This window comes from Dermacentor variabilis, chromosome 4 (assembly GCF_050947875.1).
Source record: "Dermacentor variabilis isolate Ectoservices chromosome 4, ASM5094787v1, whole genome shotgun sequence".
Lineage (NCBI taxonomy): Eukaryota > Metazoa > Arthropoda > Arachnida > Ixodida > Ixodidae > Dermacentor > Dermacentor variabilis.
The window spans coordinates 92,215,969-92,236,156 of NC_134571.1; the positions used below are offsets into that span (position 1 = coordinate 92,215,969).

Here is a 20,188-nt window from a genome sequence, read left to right on the forward strand (position 1 = left end):
GGAGGGTGCAGTGATCATAGCTTAGTGAGGTCTAGGATTCACCTCAATTTGAAGAGAGATAGAATAAAATTGGTCAGGAAGAAACAGGCCAACCTATACGAAGTAAGGGTAAAAGCAGACCAATTCAGGCTGTTGCTTGCAAACAAATATGCAGCCTTAGAACAGCGAGATGAATATGACATAGAGGCAAGGGATGAAACCGTGACTATAGGCTGGCTTCAGAAGCAGCAATTGAATTGGGAGGTAAGGCACCAAGGCAACCAGTAGGTAAGCTCTCCGAAGCAACGAAGGACCTAATAAAGAAACGACAAAGAATGAAAGTGTCCAACGCAAGAGATCAGATAGAATTCGCGGAATTGTCAAAACTGATCAACAAGCAGAAAATAAAGGATATTCGAAATTATAACGTAAGAGAGGCTGAGGAAGCAGTGAAAAATGGACACAGCATGAAATCAGTGAGAAGAAAACTTTGCGTAGGATAAGGCAAGATGTGAAGAGTGAAGAGAACAGCAATTTACAATAGGTAGCGAGGCACTGGAAGTGGCAAAGGAATACATTTACTTAGGGCAGGTAGTGACGGCAGATTCGGATCATGAGACAAAAATAATCAGAAGAATAAGAATGGGCTGGGGTGCGTTTGGCAGGCATTCTCAGATCATGAACAGCAGGTTGCCATTATCTCTCAAGAGAAGTACATAACAGTTGTGTCTTACCAGTACTCACGTACGGGGCAGAAACCTGGAGGCTTACTAAAAGGGTTCTACTTAAATTGAGGACGACGCAACGAGCTATTGAAAGAAGAATGATGGGTGTAACGTTAAGGGATAAGAAAAGAGCAGATTGGGTGAGGGAACAAACGCGAGTTAATGACATCTTAGTTGAAATCAAGAAAAAGAAATGGGGGGGCATGGGCAGGACATGTAATGAGGAGGGAAGATGACCGATGATAATTAAGGGTTACGGACTGGATTCCAAGGGAAGGGAAGCGTAGCAGGGGGCGGCAGAAAGTTTGGTGGGCGGATGAGATTAAGAAGTTTGCAGGGACCACATGGCCACAATTAGTACATGGCCGGGGTTGTTGGAGAAGTATGGGAGAGGCCTTTGCCCTGCAGTGAGCGCAAGCAGGCTGATGATGAAGGCAAGATGTATGCACTGAAAGATAAGCAGGGTAATGTCATCAGAAATTTCGAAGATATAGTAAAAGCAGCGAAAGAATTCTAAACTGACCTGTACAATACCTACAGCAACAACGATACATGCATTCGAAGTAGTAATGAAAAGGTTACAGAGGCTCCTTCTATAACTAGCAATAAAGTTAGATGGGACTTACAAGACATGAAACAAGGAAAAGCGGCAGGAGAAGACGGAATAAAAGCCGATTTAATAAAAGATGGAGGAGACCTCATGCTTGAAAAGCTTGCGGGCGTTTACACGAAATGTCTCACGACTTCAAGAGTCCCAGAGATCTGGCAGAATGCCAACGTTATACTAATCCACAAAAACGAAGAGGTTAAAGAATTGAAAAGGTATAGGCCATTAGCTTACTTCCAATATTATATAAAATATTCACCAAGATAAGATAATCTATAATAGAATAAAGGCAACACTGGACTTTAGTCAACCAAGGGAACAGGCACGTTTCAGGAAGAGTTGCTCTATATACAATCGATCACATCCATGTCATTAATCAGGTAATCGAGAAATCCGCAGTTTACAATCAGCTTCTCTATATGGCTTTCATAGATTACGAAAAGGGATTTGATTCAGTAGAGATACCAGCAGTTATAGAGGCAATGCAATCAAGGAGTACAGGCCGCTTACGTAAATACCTTGGAAAATGTCTACAGAGATTCTACAGCTAACTTAATTCTCCACAAGAAAAGTAGAAAGATACCTATAAAGAAAGGAGTCAGACAAGGAGACACAATCTCTCCAATGCTATTCACTGCATGCTTTGAAGAAGCTTTCACGCTATTAAACTGGGAAGGCTTAGGAGTAAGGATCAACGGCGAATATCTCAGCAACCTTCGGTTTGCCGATAACATTGTTCTATTCAGCAACAATACAGACGAGTTACAACAAATGATTGAGAACCTTAACAGAGAGAATGTAAAGGTCGGACTGAATAATAATATGTAGAAAACAAAGATAATCATGAATAGCCAGGCAAGGGAACAAGAGTTCAGGATCGTCAGCGAGCCTCTAGGGTCTGTGAAGGAATACGTTTACCTAGGTGAATTACTCACATGGACCGTGATCATCAGAAGGAAATTACAGAATAAAAATGGGTTGTAGCGCATACGGGAGACATTGTCAGATCCTGACTGGAAGCTTACTACTATCATTAAAAAGAAAGGTGTACAATTAGTGCATTCTGACTGGAAGCTTACTATTATCATTAAAAAGAAAGGTGTACAATCAGTGCATTCTACCGGTGCTAACATATGGGGCAGCAACTTGGAGACTGACAAAGAAGCTCAAGAACAAGTTAAGGACCGCACAAAGAGCGATGGAACGAAGAATGTTAGACGTAACATTGAGAAACAGGAACAGAGCGGTGTGGATATGAGAGCAAACGGGGATATTTAATTGACATTAACAGAAAGAAATGGAGCTGAGCAGGTCATATAATGCGTAGATTAGATACCGGTGGACAATTAGGGTTACGGAATGGGTACCAAGAGAAGGGAGGCACAGTCGAGGATAGCAGAAGACTAGTGGTGAAGAAATTCGCAGGCGCAAGTTGGAATCGGTTGGCGCAGGACAAGGGTAATTGTATGGAGATCGCAGGGAGAGGCCTTCGTCCTGCAGTGGACATAAAACAGGCTGATGATCATAAATAACCACACTATCTATTTCACACGCGTACAATGATGGATGCATCGCTTCCGCTGTGAGCCGGTGGCTCAAATGATCTAAGAGCCTCACGAGAGCGTTATTACAGTGTTTACGTTACAAAATCATACTGCCGCGTTTTAATGACGGTGAAGAACCAGACACAGCCAAGAGTGCGACTTCTAAATCAAAATATTTATTGGGCGACCTTACGCTCAGAAAGGCAAGCAACACCTTTATCACAGTGATAGCGGCGAGCACAGTCGCCGGCTGTACAGCTCAATACCACGGATCGAGTGCGTCCATAATTTCTGTATGTCTCACCGTACAGCTGCAACGGAAAAAAATGTTAGCACAGGTTGCCGATGACCCGAGCGGAGAAATCGCGGCAGGCGGCGCTCTCGTTCTCGAGCACGTGGATAACGAGGGTGCCGGACACCCCAGCCATCCCCAGCTCTGAACTGACATCGGCTGGTACTCTCTTCACCGGCGTACTCTGGAACAAGAGCGTCGCGTGGCGCGATTTCCCTGCTACAGTCGTCGCGGTCCCTTGTGCCAGAGTCTTTCAATGCTTTACATTGAAAGACTCTGCTTGTGCTAATCCTTTTCCGTTGCAGCTGCGCATTTCAGAGTAATCGCTGGCGCTCTCGCACATTCGAGAATTCACGGCACTATTGGTGAAGCGCGCAAAATTTTTTTTCCTCATCTTCCTCTCTTACGCTGAGTGTCATTTTCTTCTTTATATATCTTTCTCCCCTTGTCCCTTCCCCAGTGCAGAGTAGCATACTGGAGATCTATCTTCCGGTTGACCTCCCTGCTTTTCGTATCTCATTTCTCTGTCTCTCTCTCTCTCTCTTGATCATACATGCTTCCTTGGCTGTGGAACTGGCGAAAATATTCAAGAAATTTTGGCTGCCAAGGCGCATCTTGCGCCGAGCGATAAATTGATAACAGCGACAATCCGGTGAAAACGAACAGCGGCAAAAGGAAACACAGCTATAGCGTGGGAATGCAGGCACCGCCGAGGATAGAAACAAATAGTAAACCAGCAAGGCGGTTCTCAGAAAAGGAACACCACGTCCGTCCGCTTCAAGAACGAGGAACAGATGATTCCATTCTGAAAACATTTAGCCACTTCTTCAGTACATGATACGGTCGTCGATGCTTCCTTAACGTATTAAATTACATCATCGATGAATTTACAAGAGTTTTTTACATAAACACCTGCGTAACGACTAGATGTGGTTTATACACCTCTTTGCTTCAAACTGCTTCCTCAAGATCGATCGTTTTCGCTGACTTTATCTCTTTCTTTCTTTATAGATGTGCTTCTCGATATGCTCGCAAGTTCTCATCCGTAACAAATGTGGGTGCATGAGCGAGGAACTCCCGCAGCTTCGCAATGTCACGGGATCATCCAACGTAATGTGCAGGAACGACGAACAAAGTAAGTGGGCGCGGCCTTAAGCGCATCGTGGTGATCGGTGGGCCTCTCCCGCGGGCATGCAGTGCAGGTGTGTTATGGGAAACCGTTGGAGTGTTTTGAAAACACGTGCGTGTCACTTCTTACTTTGCCCACAGCTGACTTGAACTACAAGTACACATACGGGCGAACGGGGGCCGTATCTAACTATGGGTTGGCAAAATAAAAAGAACGCACTTAGGCTCACACAGCAAATATTGCCTTTAGCTAAATGTTAAAGCTCATTCAGACTCCCCCAAAATTAGAATCAGCTGGGCTACACGGAGAATCAAACTAACCAAAAATCATATTGCGTCAAACTCACACGGAGTCGCGAAAATCAGACTAAGGCTTAGACACACAGGCTCCTTGACTCATGATCACTGTACGGATCACTAAGAAACGCGCAGTCAGGGGCCTTACTCTGCCACCGCGGATACGCAGACTCAGGTTCACTAGCAGTCACATGAACTCAGCCTAGCACGATGTCTGGTGGACTGAAAGCTATTTGGAATCGCATATGATACATGCTTACTTTCGCTCACTCAGAATCACACAATCTATGCAATGAACCTGCATTTACTCTGACCTATAAGTTATAGCTGACGCTTACCTCGGCTCACTCGTACTCACGACCGCTCGGACGCATTTCGACTCATTAAGGCTCACGGTTGGCTCTGAGTGAGCCCGAGTGAGTGGACTCACGAGTTCGCGGACGTATGTCGCTATTAAAAATACCATGCTGAGCTGTCATCGAGAAATCTGTATAGAACTAACAAACTGAATACAACTGAGCGCATACGTCCAGTGTCTTGTGCGTTCAACTTACGACATTCAGCGATCTCCTTTCCCGGCCGCTTCCCTCATTAGAGCAAATAAGTGCCGCCCTGTTAGGAAAGAGGAAGAATAAAGTTATTAGAGCTGTTAGCCGGAGGAGCATGCATTTGGCTCTGCAGTGCACTTGGCTCTGCAGTAGGGGCACAAGAGAAGGGGTAAACGGAAAATATAGTGCATAAGGATAAAGCGGAATGAGGAATTCACAATGCGCTAAGCGCTCGCAGTCCGACGCACAACATGCGCGTTTTCTTTTTTCATAAGTTCGCTTACTAAGACGATGAGCATGCGACTACTGCACATACACAATACGAAAACGAGCAGGCGCACCCCACTATAATTGATGTGTATCATATAGGGTGCCTTTTAAAGAAGACGCTGTTTGATTAATTCAAGACAAATGTAACTGGAACACCAGTGTATTTCGTCAGACACTGGCAATATCTAGAAACTGGTGTCGTCTTGAAAATTCATTCCAAGTGGATACGTCTTCCGAACTCACCGGCTATAATTTGTAAATTGGAAATATGTGCCGAAAAGAATCTAATTAAATAGTTCATTATAGCAATTGTGTTAATTATGGTGATTATTTGGTTAGGCATTTTAATTTTTCGTACAAGTGATGCCAGTCTCATCGAGTAATGTAGTTCAGCGGTTAGAATTGTGTTATTTGCCACGGGCCAATTTTAAAATTTTGTTGCAGCTAAAAAATACCTTGTATGCCTACACCAGAAGTGTAACACTAAAAAAAAAGAGCACTGCTTTCACTACGGGCACTGCTGTGTTAAAAACGCTGTTCAAAAATTGTTTTTGCGCTGTTTGCTGAAGTATGAGCTAGTAGTATATGCCTTCTCTGGCAATATTATTTTTCTTTTCAAAGTGATGGATGTGGTTGGCGCTATTGAAACGCTTCGCTTCACCCATCGTTGATATAACAATCAGAAAGTTAACGACGCAAAAGCGCGGTCATTGTAATTACACAGTGCAATTGCTCGCTTCTGCGCGCGTCTTTACAAAAGCGTTGACGTCGGTGCACCCTATGGTGCCAGAAATTGTGCGATTACAGAACTGGCAATAGGTCTTTGTAGGTGGACTGTCGCGGAGACCGTCCAGCGTCCTCTTTATGTACAGCATTCGTACCAGCTTTCCGTGCTCGATGCATAGCAGCGAGCTCTAAAGGAACGGATGTCACATCTGTACGTGCAACACGGCCGCATGGTAGCGCGTGTCGTTGCTCTAAAGACGAAAAAGGAAGAGGTCAAGAAAGTTCGCATCTAAGTACAGGGTAATTGAAAGTGCGTGGTTGCTCAGTGGCTATGGTGTTAGGCTGCTGAGCACGAGGTCGCGGGATCGAATCCCGGCGGCCGCATTTCGATGGGGGCGAAATGCGAAAACACCCGTGTACTTAGATTTAGGTGCACGTTAAAGAACCCCAGGTGGTCGAAATTTCCGGAGCCCTCCACTACGGCGTGCCTCATAATCAGAAAGTGGTTTTGGCACGTGAAACCCCATAATTTAATTGAAAGTGTACAAAGACTGCCAGGAGTCATCAAAAAAAAAGAAGTGAGAGAAGCAGAGAGAGTGAATCTGATGTCAAGAATGCAAACAACAAAGACTACGGAGATTTACAAGAATGGGAAGAAGAAAAAATGCGAGGGAAAACTTGTACGATAACACGAAGGGCACTGCCTGCTATTTGAGGCTGGAGCTAGTTGCCTAAGGAAAAAGACATACTGGAGCAAATACTCGAAACAAGATGAGCATGTGTAATCGAACGGATTCACCCCGTGAGACCTGTTGGTACCATACACCTTCCAGAAGCGCTTGGATTTGAAGTGGAAGGGATAATCAAGCGCTCAGCAGTCGAGATAAGCAAGACACGTTTATTAAAGTATTGGTGGAACAAAAACAGGAAAGAGATTGATACGACCGGATCCGTTACAGGCATAGGTAACGGTACAAGGTAGAAGGATCATTTCTGAAGAGAAAAATTCACGCAGGAGCTCCTCTCGGAGTTGTCAAAGTGTGCGTAAGCATTGTGCCACTTGCTCATCACCACGTAGCCCGCCGTCATTATCAAAGTTATGAAACTTGGTCTGGCCAGGCCAAAAAGCAGCGCTGCGGCGACATGAACCAGTGCGGACGGGCACCGCAAGGAGCATTAATGACGCGAGCAAAATACTGCATGTGGCGGCGCCAGGTGCGCCGATGACGTTCCGATCATTATAAGCCGTTATCGCTCTTTAAACCTCTTATCCATCCGCGTCGAACCGATACGAACCGTGACCAAACGTACTCAAGCGACGGCTTCGTATGGCACCGCCACGCGGACCGTACCTTGAAAGCGATCTGCGATGCCGACAGAGAGTGCCGACTGCTGATAGCTTCGCGCGCTGCGTCTTTGCCACTCACTTAGCGTTGAAGAGAGACGCGCGTTCCCGTATCTTGAAAACGATCTGCGAAAGTGGAAGATTGCGTCGTGTGCCGAGAGCTCTGTGTTGTTGTTGTAGCCTGTAGCACGTGTGAGCGCTGTGTTCTCGCCGCTTCGTTGTCGTTGAAGCGAGAGACAACACGAAGGGACGGACGGTTTTCTCGTTGGACAAGCATAGAAATGCTAACGCATTTGAAAAGATTGAGGAGGTGTAGACAAAATGCTAGACTGAAAAGCATGTATAGCGTGCATACCTGAGTAACTCAAGCAGGCTGTAGGTGACTATTTGTCACCTCCCAGTTTCAAAGGGGATGGCAAGAAATCATCATCATAATCGTTTTGAAGATATTTAAATATAAATGAATAAATGATACAGAATATCCGGATACGGAAATGGCATTCGTATTAAATCAGCCACCCTACGATACCCCAGTGTATTTTCCCACATCACAATCGTCTTTGTATTGTTTTTCTTTTCTTTTTATTTTATCTATCTACTCCCCCGACCATTCTTTGACTCAATTCTATGCTGTCATTGTGCAGTCAATTCTGCATATCATTTCACCCATATCACCATAGCAGTGGTCGCCAAGGGCGTGTGGCGCGCCTCTGTTGAGCGACACAATACTGATAACAGTATTGCTGTGACTTCCCTAGAGCCGGCTGAAACGCGCGCCAATTCTCACTTATTTCCACTGCCTACACGGCATCCTGTTTCCAGATATGGAATGCTGGAATCTTAATTTATTTCTAAAAAATGTTAACTACGTTAACTGCGTTTATGCAACTTCCGCTCGTTAAGCCATTCCGTCTTCGTTTCTCATTGCATTCAGCCATGATGCGGCAAATTTATCACCTCTGGTCGGTGCCTTTTAATTTCCTCTTCTTCTTCTTCTGCTTTCTTTTTTTTTTTTTTGACAGGTAGAATGTGCTCTGAAGAAATATTGGCAGACACGTCTTACAGAAGCCTCAAGAAATGCGACTGCCCTTTGAAGTGCAGGTGATTTCAACCACTTCACTTAGCACCCTGTCGATTCTTCTCATTCAAGCACTCTGGAGGTTTCTTTTCGTTCTTTTTTTTTCCTAGCCTTTTGCTTTGAGCGGCGTTAAGTAATAATCATGCGTTTCAAGAACTACTTATGTATTTATTTTTAGAACTTTTGTATGTGCAAGGAATACTTTCAGGCTCACATTTCTTATGCGATTAGCATTCGTTGTCTACCTCAGTCGTTTTGATCCTATCTATCTATCTATCTATCTATCTATCTATCTATCTATCTATCTATCTATCTATCTATCTATCTATCTATCTATCTATCTATCTATCTATCTTCTTGATACGACTCTCGTCATGCAGTCGTCGTCACGCGTTCTAGGCTGACCCAGTCGCCCAAGTTGTCTACTACATTGAGTGACTAGGTGTGCGCATCGTGGTGGTGATGCAGTCGTGGTCGCTGAATCGTCGTCATCCCAGCTTCGTCATCCGACTCGCATCGTGCCGTCGCCGTCACGCCATCATCGTCACAACATCGTCGTCATACAGTCGTCACGCATCGTTGTCACACCACCGTCGTGATGCCGTCATGGTCATTTCACCGTCGTCGCTTCACCGTCGTCATCTAAATCTCGTCGTGGCGTCGTCGTCACGCCATCGTCACACTATCTTCTTCATACAGGCTTCGTGATACAGTCGTCGTCACGCCATTTTCCTCATTCCACTCTCATGCTATCGTCGTCATTGTACCGCCTCTGTATACAGTCGTCGTCATGCACACCTTGTCATAATGTCATCGTGATGCCGTCACGGTCAGTGCAACATCGTCTCTCTAACATCGTCACCCGACTCTCGTCATGCCGTCGTCATCGCACAGTCACCGCCATACTATTGTGGTGATGCCGTTGTCGTCACGCTGTCGTTTTATCATCGTCGTTACTTCAGCAATGTCTTCACATTGTCTTCATTCTGTCGTCGTTATACCGCCTTTGTCGTTCATCGATTTCAATCCGTAAATTGCCACATATCGTAATCATGCTGTCGTCATTCAAGCGTTGTTATGCCGCTGTTGCCATTCCACCGTTGCCACTGCGTCGTGGATAAGCAGTCGCTATCACGCATTCGTTGACATACTGGCGTCGTCATGCCACGATGGTCGTGCAATTGTTGTCACTAGAGCTTCATCATGTCGTCGTCTTGACGAAGTCATTGTCACACTATAATCATAATTCAAAATTTGTGGCACCGTCGTCGTAACGCCATTGTCTTCATTCACTCGTAGTCATCCCATTGTCCTCATACCATTGTTATGCCATCGTCGTCATTTCGTCATCGGCATGCATTTGTTGCCATAAGGTGGATGGTGGTGACGCCGTCGCGGTTGTTGGATCGTCGTGATTCTAACTTTGACATCCCACTCACGCCCTACCGTCGTGGTCATACGATTGTCGTCGTGCCGTGGCCGTCGCGCTTGCATTTGACATCATTATCCTTTCAGAAACGTCATCTCATTGTCGTCATCCCAATGTGCACATGTCATCGTAGTCATACCGCCTTCGTCAACCCGTCGGCGTCACTATTTCATTTTATCCTAATCATACTATCGTGATTCAATCGAGATGATGACACCGTTGCCATGCCATCGTCGTCCTTGCGTCGTCAGCCGTGCGCCATCACGCATGCGTTGTCATACCGTCGTCGTCACGACGTCGCGTCGTGCCATCGGCGTCATTCCAGCTTCGTCAGTTGGTTGTCGTCATGCCGTCGTTGTCACACCATCGTCGTCATCCCATTCGTCTCATGCCGACGCCATTAGGCTGTCGCAATTATGCCATAACCATCATTTAGGAACAATTATCTTGCTATCATATCAATGTCGTCATTCCGTAGCCTTTGTCGTTCCATCGACGACATTCCTTCTTCGTAATTCCATCGTCGTCGCCATGCCACCATGCTCACGGTTAAATTTGGCAAGCGACTATCATAGCCAAGTGGTACAATACCGCAGTGTGCAGCATTTAGCCGAAGCAATGAAAGTCTCAGAATGACCACTACAGCTGTTGTTAAATCGCCGTGACTTCCGAAATTCAGCGTGTTGTTTCATTGCTTGAATGTTAATCGCACTACCATCGATAGTCATAGTGAGTTGAGTTCTGCCATAATTATTTTTACTATTACTTTGGTAAGCATGTATTTTGTTTATTTTCAGACTACACCGTGAATAACAATTTAATATTGCTAGAATCAGTCCTGTTCTACTGATTTCTGCAGCGTTGAATTCTCTGCTCACTAAAATTTCGCTATAGTAGGTGACTATAGATTTCAGTCCTCGCGTGTGTTTATTTACTATACTGGAATGTGCCTTTTGTTCGCTATGTAGCAAAGTTTACTTATTGGTGATTCTGACGCAGTGCTCAAGTCACTTTTCATCTCTCCTTAACTGTGCGTTTTCATCACGTTGCCACCTTTCCCTGCCCCTTTCACCATCCTCTATGTATGAAGTAGCCAACCAGGCTCTTACTCTGCATGGTTAGCCTTTCTGCTTTTCTTCACTCTGTCTATGTCTTACAGCCAAGAAATTTACAAGACGTCCATATCAAGGACTGGGTGGGCTCAGCGTCTCGTAAGTCTTTCTCTAAATGGAACATAAAAGTTCAATATTCCGTCATCTTTTTTTTTTTAGTATATTACGCTTCTGGGCCACAGAAAGCGCAACTATAGCCGTGCGCGGAAATATCGCAAGCCGTTAAAGACGCAACAACGAAAGAGGAGTGTCTTTAAGAATACCTGAACTAAACCTCCGTGACCTCAAGACTTTGATAGCGTGTGTGAGGAACCAGTTAACATTTTATCGATAAACAAAGCTTGCATCACTTCATACAGGAGCTAAAAATACTACACTTAGCAAATTTCTAGAACCCTGTCCGCACACAAAAAGCTGAAACACTCAAAAGTACTGTAAAATATATAATGGGTCTCACTGACCTACTGACGCCACGGCTTGCGCGCGAAGTTCGGAAATAAAAACTTTCGCATTCGCTTTCTACGCTATGGTAACTTTTTCCTGCCAAATAAAGAAAGCCAGGGACTAATAAAACATTCACTAATCTAATCTTATTTATAGTATTGACCATTATGGCATATCTTTAACGCACGATATACGATAGTCTTGCAACACTAATGCACCTCGCCATACAAAGGTACACAGTAACATGGAGAGATGAAGCAATCGATAGGTAATGGAACAAGGAATGTCTCTGGAGCCACTGTTTCGACAAGGGGACTCATGTTTGTCGGGGCTGTCTCCAGCGGCATCCCTTGTTCGACCACTCACCTACACGTTGTGTCACACAGTGTATTGCGATCTCAAATTATGAGTCTAGACGACTTTCGGGCCTGCCGGAGCTGGATACGTGGCGTGGAAGCGCTAGTAGATATTTATAATTTCGCGAGTGATGGTGACAGTACCGAGCAATCAGGTTCATCTACACAAACAGTTCACCGCGTGCAAGCCATCAACCATACGCCATTAATCGATGGAAGCGGCAGATACCTCCACAAATGCAGAGGAAAATGCTAGGACAATCTCCTGAGACTTTGCCGTGGTCCCGTCGGAGCGCATTTTCTCACCGAGCAAGCGAAAAAGTGTTTTCGTTCCTCCGCCTAATCGTCACCGCCGCTTTGTTATGGTACTTAATGGGTTTAAAGAGTACTCTTGGTAACAAAAAAGAAAAAAAGAAAGAAAAAAAATGACGCCGTAGTGTAGACACATATGGGACATTTCTTGCTCCTGTTATGCGAGAATTCCAGCTAGCCTAAGTACACGGAAGGAATAGTTCCTCGATGGAGATGCTTTATGCCGTCAGGCAGCACTCGAATTGGAACACTATGGCTAAAATAGATTTACAATCATCAATACAGGGTAACTGAAACTGTAAATACAAAACCAGCAGGCATAACAAAGAAAGCGACAGAAACAGAGACCGTAAATCGGATGCAAAGGATGGAAACGAAAACGACCACGCAGATTTACAAGAGCGGCAAGAAAGGAATCAGGAGGGAAAATCTGTATGATAACACAAAGGGCAGTACCTTGCTATTTGAGACCCGGGCTGGCTTCCTGAGGACAAAGACATACTGGTGAAAATATGCACCACAGTATGAGACACGTGTGTGCTGCAAAAAGAAGAAAAAAAAGAAAGGTTCGGAAACAACTCGGCACATTGTAATGGAATGCCAGAGTAGTCATCCAGCGAGACCCGCAGGGAGTGTCCACTTTCCCGAAGCGCTGGGATTCAAAGCGGATGGAAACATTAACTGATCAGCGGTCGAGATAAGCAAGATACGTTTAGAGTATTGTTGGGGGAAAATGCAGACAACAGATCGTTAGAGTTGGGGTCGTTACAGACATGGCTAACTAAACAATATAGAAATAGAGGGTTTATTGAAGAATCAGACGAACAAGGAGAGATGCTCTTCTTTCCTTACTCATTTCTTTCACAGGAAACGAACTTTGTAGTTTTCAACACGGAAACACCTGCAAAAAACGCGCAATCAACAGTCCATTGCTTTTTAATTGCCTTACTCGTGGAAAAACAGTTACATGTATGTAGGCCGGGTCCTTCGCTTTAGGGTTTTACATATCTTTTCCCTCAAGTTCGCGAGGTAAAAACCGAGTGATATCCCCTCTTTGCTTTGTTCTCCGTTTTTTTCTTTAACAAAGGAAAGAAATTGCACATATTAGTGCACATGGACATGCTTCGCAAGAGGTGTGATGCATTTTCCTATCCACCAAAGCCTTGTTGAAGTATGCTTTATAATATTCACTGGGAACATGTCCCTGTACATCCTTGACCTGCCGGTGCCTTTAGTCCTTGTCTGTCATCGTTCTGTTTTTACTTGTTTTCAATTTACCATATTGCAACAACACTAATGAATTAGCATTTTTTGGATGTAACGTAGTTGGGTAAACAAATTCTCAACTTCACAGCTGCCGCTCGCAATGCAGAGCAACGTGTGTGTGTGTGTGTGTGTGTGTGTGCGTGTGCGTGCGCGTGTGTGTGTGTGTGTGTGTGTGTGTGTGTGTGTGTGTGCGCGTGTGTGTGTGTGTGTGTGTGTGTGTGTGTGTGTGTGTGTGTGTGTGTGTGTGTGTGTGTGTGCGTGTGCGTGTGCGTGTGCGTGTGCGTGTGTGTGTTTGTGTGTGTGTGTGTGTGTGTGTGTGTGTGTGTGTGTGTGTGTGTGTGTGTCGAAATCACGTTCAACTCGATTTTCATAAATGTTGTTCAGGGTGCAAAAATTTGGTGTTATGTGGTTTTACCCGATCGAAAGCGAAGTACCATACTTATGTGTTGTAATGCGTCTAAATGTTTTATGATACTCTTATACTATGAAAAGAAAAGAAACAAGACGAAATGTGTCATGACAGTTTCTTAATTTTCAGCGGTCTGAGCAGCCTGGGGTTAGAAGAGACAAGCTACAAAACAGGTAGAGCAGAAAAGTTACTTCTGCATTGTTTCAAGAAAAATTATACGCGAAGAAATTCTCGTTCTATTGAGTGACGAATTCCTGCGGAGCGCGCAATGATTTTCGTTTGTTTTCTTTTTCGTACTTGTTACCAGAGCACTGGTCAAAGCCGTCATCTACTTCGAGTCGATCATCGTGGAAAAAATCACGCAAGTTCCTGAACTCAGCGTAAGTAGACGGGGGCAAAACCTTACAACGAAACAAAACCGCGACCACTGCTTCCTGTGTGGCATTTGTTCACAACTTTTAACGGAAAGCGAGCACCGAACCAACAATTATTGCGTTACTATGACTGCGTTGCTGTTCTGTAAATGTTCGTTTCTGTAGATGTTCTTTTCCGCAGATGTTCATTTTCGGTGGCAAGAAACAAAAATGTGGTATTGTCGAAACATACATACTAGATTGTAACAAGTGTGCGTCCCTCTACTCTCCAACACCGTCGCTGCAACTCTTAACAGGTGAAAAATATGGTGGACGACGGATTATTTGCCCCCAATTGTCAACACATAAGTTACTTTTGTTTCGTGCGTGCTGGTGATAATTCCGAACGCTCTGCATTACAAGCGCGAGGGACCACTCACTCACTCACTCACTCACTCACTCACTCACTCACTCACTCACTCACTCACTCACTCACTCACTCACTCACTCACTCATTCACTCACTCACTCACTCACTCACTCGATCCGATTACATAAACCATTGAAATTAAGTTTTTTTTATCAACCCAAGCTATGTCTCATAATTATTAATTAAAATGTAATCCCGCTACGACATGCGCACGTGTACGGTTTAAACTTATCATCGTTCGTGCGGCTCTTTTTCTAACTCCATTGCGTCATAACGAATAAGAGACCATGCTTGCAAAAGCGCCCTTGTTACATACATACTGTTTTACATTCTCTGCAAAAACGCAAATTAATTAAGAGGGACGTTACAGGTCACCTTTAGCAAAGAAGAACTTGCCGTATAAACGCAAGCGCTGGGCGCCTTTACCCCTAACCATTGCCCTAGATTGTCTCGCTAGTTCCGACGAAGATCAGCTTTAAATTATTTCCCGATTATACTCGATTACGCGATCTATCCGCCGAACTGCACGCTTCTCTTCCACTCCATTAGCGCTGTCTCCCTAACATCTCGCTGAGCCGCCAGCTCAACTCGTCGTTCCCCGCGCGAACTCGGCCCCACAGAGTGAGGACAACGGGCCGGAACATCTGACTGTCGGCGCAATTAATTTTCCACGCGGCCTGCCGTGTGATCCGCTAAAGCACTGTGAGCTAGGACTGGTTCTGTTCAAGCAGCTCAAACGAAATGCGCTTGATGAAAGCTGATAGTTGAAATGTTGTTGTTGTTGTTGTTGATGATGATGATGACGATGATGATGATGATAGTTGAAAACAAGAAAAAGAAATGGGCATGGGCAGGGCGTGTAATGAGGAGGGAAGATAACCGATGGTCATTAAGGGTTACGGACTGGATTCCAAGGGAAGGGAAGCGTAGCAGGGGGCGGCAGAAATTAGGTGGGCGGATGAGATTAAGAAGTTTGCAGGGACGACATGGCCACAATTAGTACATGACCGGGGTTGTTGGAGAAGTATGGGAGAGGCCTTTGCCCTGCAGTGGGCGTAACCAGGCTGCTGCTGCTGATGATGACGACGACGACGATGATGATGATGATGATGATGATGATGATGATGATGATGATGATGATGATGAAAGCAGTGGCGCGCACGGTGGTGCACTTGCTGTGTCTGTTGTGTCGTTACTTGCAGTTATGGCGGCTGTCCTCCGAGAAGCACGCATACATGCGTGGGCGCGGGAGCAGGGGAGGAGACGCCTTTGCGGCAGCGTCGACCCCACATGCTGGGTGCCCAACTGTGGCCCGCTTATATAGGCTCTAACGACAAGAAAGCTTTGTCGCACCGTACTGAAGCGGGCAAAAACTATACCCTGTGCTCGCGCTCGTTTTTTTTTTTTTTTTGGCACCCTTCATGACGCCGACGCGAGTGGCACGTTTCAAAATTCTCCATCATTCTCAGTCATATATATATATATATATATATATATATATATATATATATATATATATACACACACATTTGCGTTCTCTTTTAGCGGAGGAGCAGAGGCCAACCACCGTTATTGCCACCGTCAACCACCGTCCCTTGCCCCGTTATTGCGTACCCGCCATTTGCTTGCTCAAGGAGTTGCAATAACAGACGCGACTTCAGAGACAACGAGCTTTCGCTGCGCCAGAGAAGCCAGCCCGAGAACGGCCACTGCGTCAAAAGAAAGTCGCCATGCGCAGCGACTCGCGTGACGAACCACCGGTGTCGATGAACTCATTAAAGACGTACGTGGTGCCAGGAGGCTGCCGACACCAGTGGTTGGCGACGCGAATCTGTACACGTATGCGCGCGTGGCCGTCTTTATGTAAGCAGTGCTTGCACTCAGCACGAGCACAAGCTGCATTGCACGAGTGCGTTTATCGACAAACTGAATTGACCATTCTGCGTCCTCTATAACTTTAGATATGGAAATAGTTAAGGCTAAGAAGCATTCGCCTGGCAGCCAGCTATCGGAAGTGGGCGGGAAAACTTTTTTTTCTATTGCGTCTGTTCGAAATTTCCATCTAAGCTGCATGCTGCAAGGTGCTGCATGCGCTCGTAACCGCAGCTGTAGCTGGGCCGGGTGCTTAGCGAGGCTTCGGTAACGATCGGAGGTGCAGAGAATACGAACATCCAAATGGCGATTGTTGTTTAAGATATATATTCTACGCGAAGTTCCTGCCACGTGCTACTGGCGGCGAGGTAGAGGAAATTTATCGAGTGGGAGCTGTAGTTTATCGATCCATATATAGCTGAAGGAGCTAGACCAACATTGGGGAATCGCCGCAAAGGTACAACGACGCGCGTTCAGTGAGCGAGTCGAAATTATTAAAGGGGCTTTGCCTAAGGGTCTAATTACGAATGCTTGCCCGCAATCGCTGGTCGACGGCGCGTGCAAATTTCCTAAAGGAAACATCAAAGCGCAACGGACATCCCGGTGCCGGCGAAAGGCGAGCATCCATTCCCTGCGCGCACAAATGAACTCGCTCAATCTATATATACATGCATGCTGGCTGATAAATGCGCGTTCGCAATGGTTCCGCGTGGAATAATTGTGCAAACGGTTACGTTATCTGTTACCCTTTGCCGCGCTTGCAGGACGCGACCACACTGAGCAACGTCGGGGGCTTCATGGGGATGTACTTGGGCCTCTCGTTCCTGGTCATCTTCGAGATTTTGGAGATATTCGTGCGCTGGTTCATCTATCTCTACCGAAGGCGGCGCGCGCCGGTCGCGCCGGGGCCAGCGGAAGCCGCGGCGAGCGCTGCGGCGTGGCAGAGGCACGCCAACAAGGCGATCCAGGCCGCGCGCGCCAACGAGGAGAAGGGCTTTGCCAAGCAGCGGTCCATCTGGGAGGTCTTGAAGGACCCGCGCGTGAGCACCGCCGCCGGCGGACTGGTCGCGCTCCGGAGACCGTCCGGTGCGCCGCAGTACGGCTACTTCGACTCGTCCGACTGGAAGAGCTCGGCCGACGAGGCGTTCGGGCCGTTCAATCCGCTCTTCCTGCACCGAAGCTTCAGGACCCAGGCATTTTACTAGCGAGTTTGAGCCTATCGCGTTCGCATTCCGTTTCTTCGTTTCCCGGGAACGCGCGTGGGTATACAACGCGTGGCGCATGCATAGCCACCACGTTGGTTTTCCGATTGACCTCCAAATATATCGAGTCACCAAGGGCTCTCGCGTTTCAAATGCGGCGGCCCAGAATGCGCCACGTGTGCTCGTACGAGAGAGTGAGAGCAGCTCTGTGCGCGCGCATCTGCTCTGTGCGTGTGAATCGCTCCAGCTCGAGCACGTGCAAACCGTTGCGTAACGACGGAGCTAACGGAATCAGAATTGCGGAATGCCAACGTGCTAGGCTAACACACTCCAGAACGGTATATGCAGCGCAGAGAACTTGTCGACATATCGAATTGCCCTTTACCGCGCGAGGCAAACTGGTTCCTGTCACCGAATGACCACGTAATTCTGATAATGCACTTGACTTTGAGAGGCAGTTCGACGTCCATGTCAAACATAAACGCCGCCCCACTCCGTCTGAACGAAGGTTGTTGAGGGTGAATGGTAGAGGTAAACATTGCGCTCTTGTCTCCATTCGTACCGTACGTCTTCTTAAACAAACTCCTTAGGTAATATATTCCTTGAATTCCTTAATATATTCCCACTCGTTCAAAGGCGTTATTGAGGATTCCAATGGACGTATCAGTTCCCCGTTAAGGGCCCTATAGTAGGCTGTAAAATATCTAAATCTAAGCAAACGGTATTACATTACAGACTTGAGTCTTGAAGGCACAGGCAGACGAGTGTCTCTCTTCTTTTTTTCTTTTTTTTTTTTTTGCAGTGGTCGGCATCCTCGTAAACGACCCTTTCTAACTCTCCTTTGTCTCTCAGCTGCGTATACCTTTAGGACTGTATCTACTGAAATCACCACCATTTGCACTAGGCGATGCAACAGTTCGTGTTCAGTTCGCAAGAGCGTGCCTCCCGAAGGCGAGCCATTTTCCCGCCAAATAGCGCACTCGGCACGTCGAGTGAAACTTGCGCAAGTCGACACGCCTGTTTCCGGCACAGGCACCTTCCAACTACGCGGAATTCATTGCTTTGCTAAAGTGTCCATGCTTCTTGCATATCACCGTTTGCTGGACTTTCTAATGTAAAATTCCAATGACAGATTCAGAGCGCTTAGCCGACTCCACAGGCGAGTAGCTCCTTCTGGCGTAAAGCAACGCTTCGAAACCAGCGATCGGAACGAACCCCGGCGTAATGAGGCGAGCTAACGTTTAAGCCTCCGTCACGGCTGCCCGGAGCGCTGTAGACTCGCGCTGTATAAAGAAAAGAAAGCGTAACCTCCTAGCATTCTCTATCACTCCAAGAAAAGTTCCGGGCAAAACGGCAGAAACTGGATAGCTAGTCCCAGAAAGGGCACTTCCGTACCACAAGGGAAAAACTGCAGGACTGTGTGCGCCGTGTGCCGATTTCGCAGGGTAACTCGGAAAGAGAGCAATGCGAGGATGAACGGCAACACTCCTCACGCGCTCCACTGTTTTCCCCTGTGTCGCCAAATGAAGCGGCGGAAACGATATTGTCTGCATAAATCCAGAAAACGTAAGTAATTTGAAGCTTGTGCTCCATCTATTGAACTACATGCAGGGCAGTACTATCCCTTCTCGTGAGAAAATTGCGCGAAATACAAACGGTAGAATATATGATGAGGCTTGCACTTCACGTGCACACTATAACTGACCGAGACACATCAAACGCGCAAGTCGTGGATGGACAGGCCGAAGTTCTTGGTCAGTGGTATCTAAGTTACTTCCGTTCCAAGGAGATAACAAAACGTGGCACGCTAAGCGACAGATAAGTGAGTTTTCTCTGTCGTCTTGCGTGCCCCGTTTGCGCTGCACGTACATCACGTAGTCTGTCTCATGGTTAAATCGTTCAAAGGATAATAGGGCAGCTTTCTTTTTGCCAGTCACGTATGGTTGCCCAAGTACACGCAACGCCAGACCCACTTCGCAGAGCATACACAGAGTACCGAGTCTTTTTTTGTATTGCTACACTCGCTCAACATGCTCCCAATATTTGTCCCCTTCAACCGGGCTGGCGTAGGTTCCTTGTTTTTGAGTGGTTAAGAGTACCTGAATTACCACCGTGAAGACGTGAGTTCGAATCCTACTCTGGGGAACATTTTCTTGTGCTCGATGTTTGTTTTTTAATTATCGTATCAATCGCTAATGTCGTTATTGCTCCTTAGAGGGGCATCGGAAAGAGTGACCGTTGCTGCCTTGAGGAGCATAGAAAAAGAGCAACTGTTACTTGAATTTGGAAGGAACAGCGCCAACTAAGACGATGACAAGTGGGGAGAACGACACAGGACAAGCGCCAAATCGTTGTGTCGTGTGCCAAATCCTGTGTCGTTCTCCCCACTTGTGATCGTCTTAGTTGGCGCTCTTCCTTCCTAATTCAAGTATGCGCCATCTAGCCCAAATGAATGTTGTCCTGAG

The 20,188-nt window shown here is 46.3% G+C and overlaps 1 protein-coding gene across 1 annotated transcript in view; it reads left to right on the forward strand.

Annotated features, from left to right (window-relative positions):
• Positions 1 to 18,514, forward strand: part of LOC142578276 (acid-sensing ion channel 1C-like) — a 40,798-nt gene extending 22,284 nt beyond the window's left edge. The window contains exons 8-13 of the mRNA XM_075687676.1: positions 4,159 to 4,282; positions 8,484 to 8,562; positions 11,128 to 11,179; positions 13,997 to 14,040; positions 14,175 to 14,247; positions 17,286 to 18,514. Coding sequence (XP_075543791.1) covers positions 4,159 to 4,282; positions 8,484 to 8,562; positions 11,128 to 11,179; positions 13,997 to 14,040; positions 14,175 to 14,247; positions 17,286 to 17,726 — 813 coding nt within the window. The 3' untranslated portion in view covers positions 17,727 to 18,514. The remainder of the gene's footprint in view (positions 1 to 4,158; positions 4,283 to 8,483; positions 8,563 to 11,127; positions 11,180 to 13,996; positions 14,041 to 14,174; positions 14,248 to 17,285) is intronic.
• Positions 18,515 to 20,188: the final 1,674 nt, after the last annotated feature.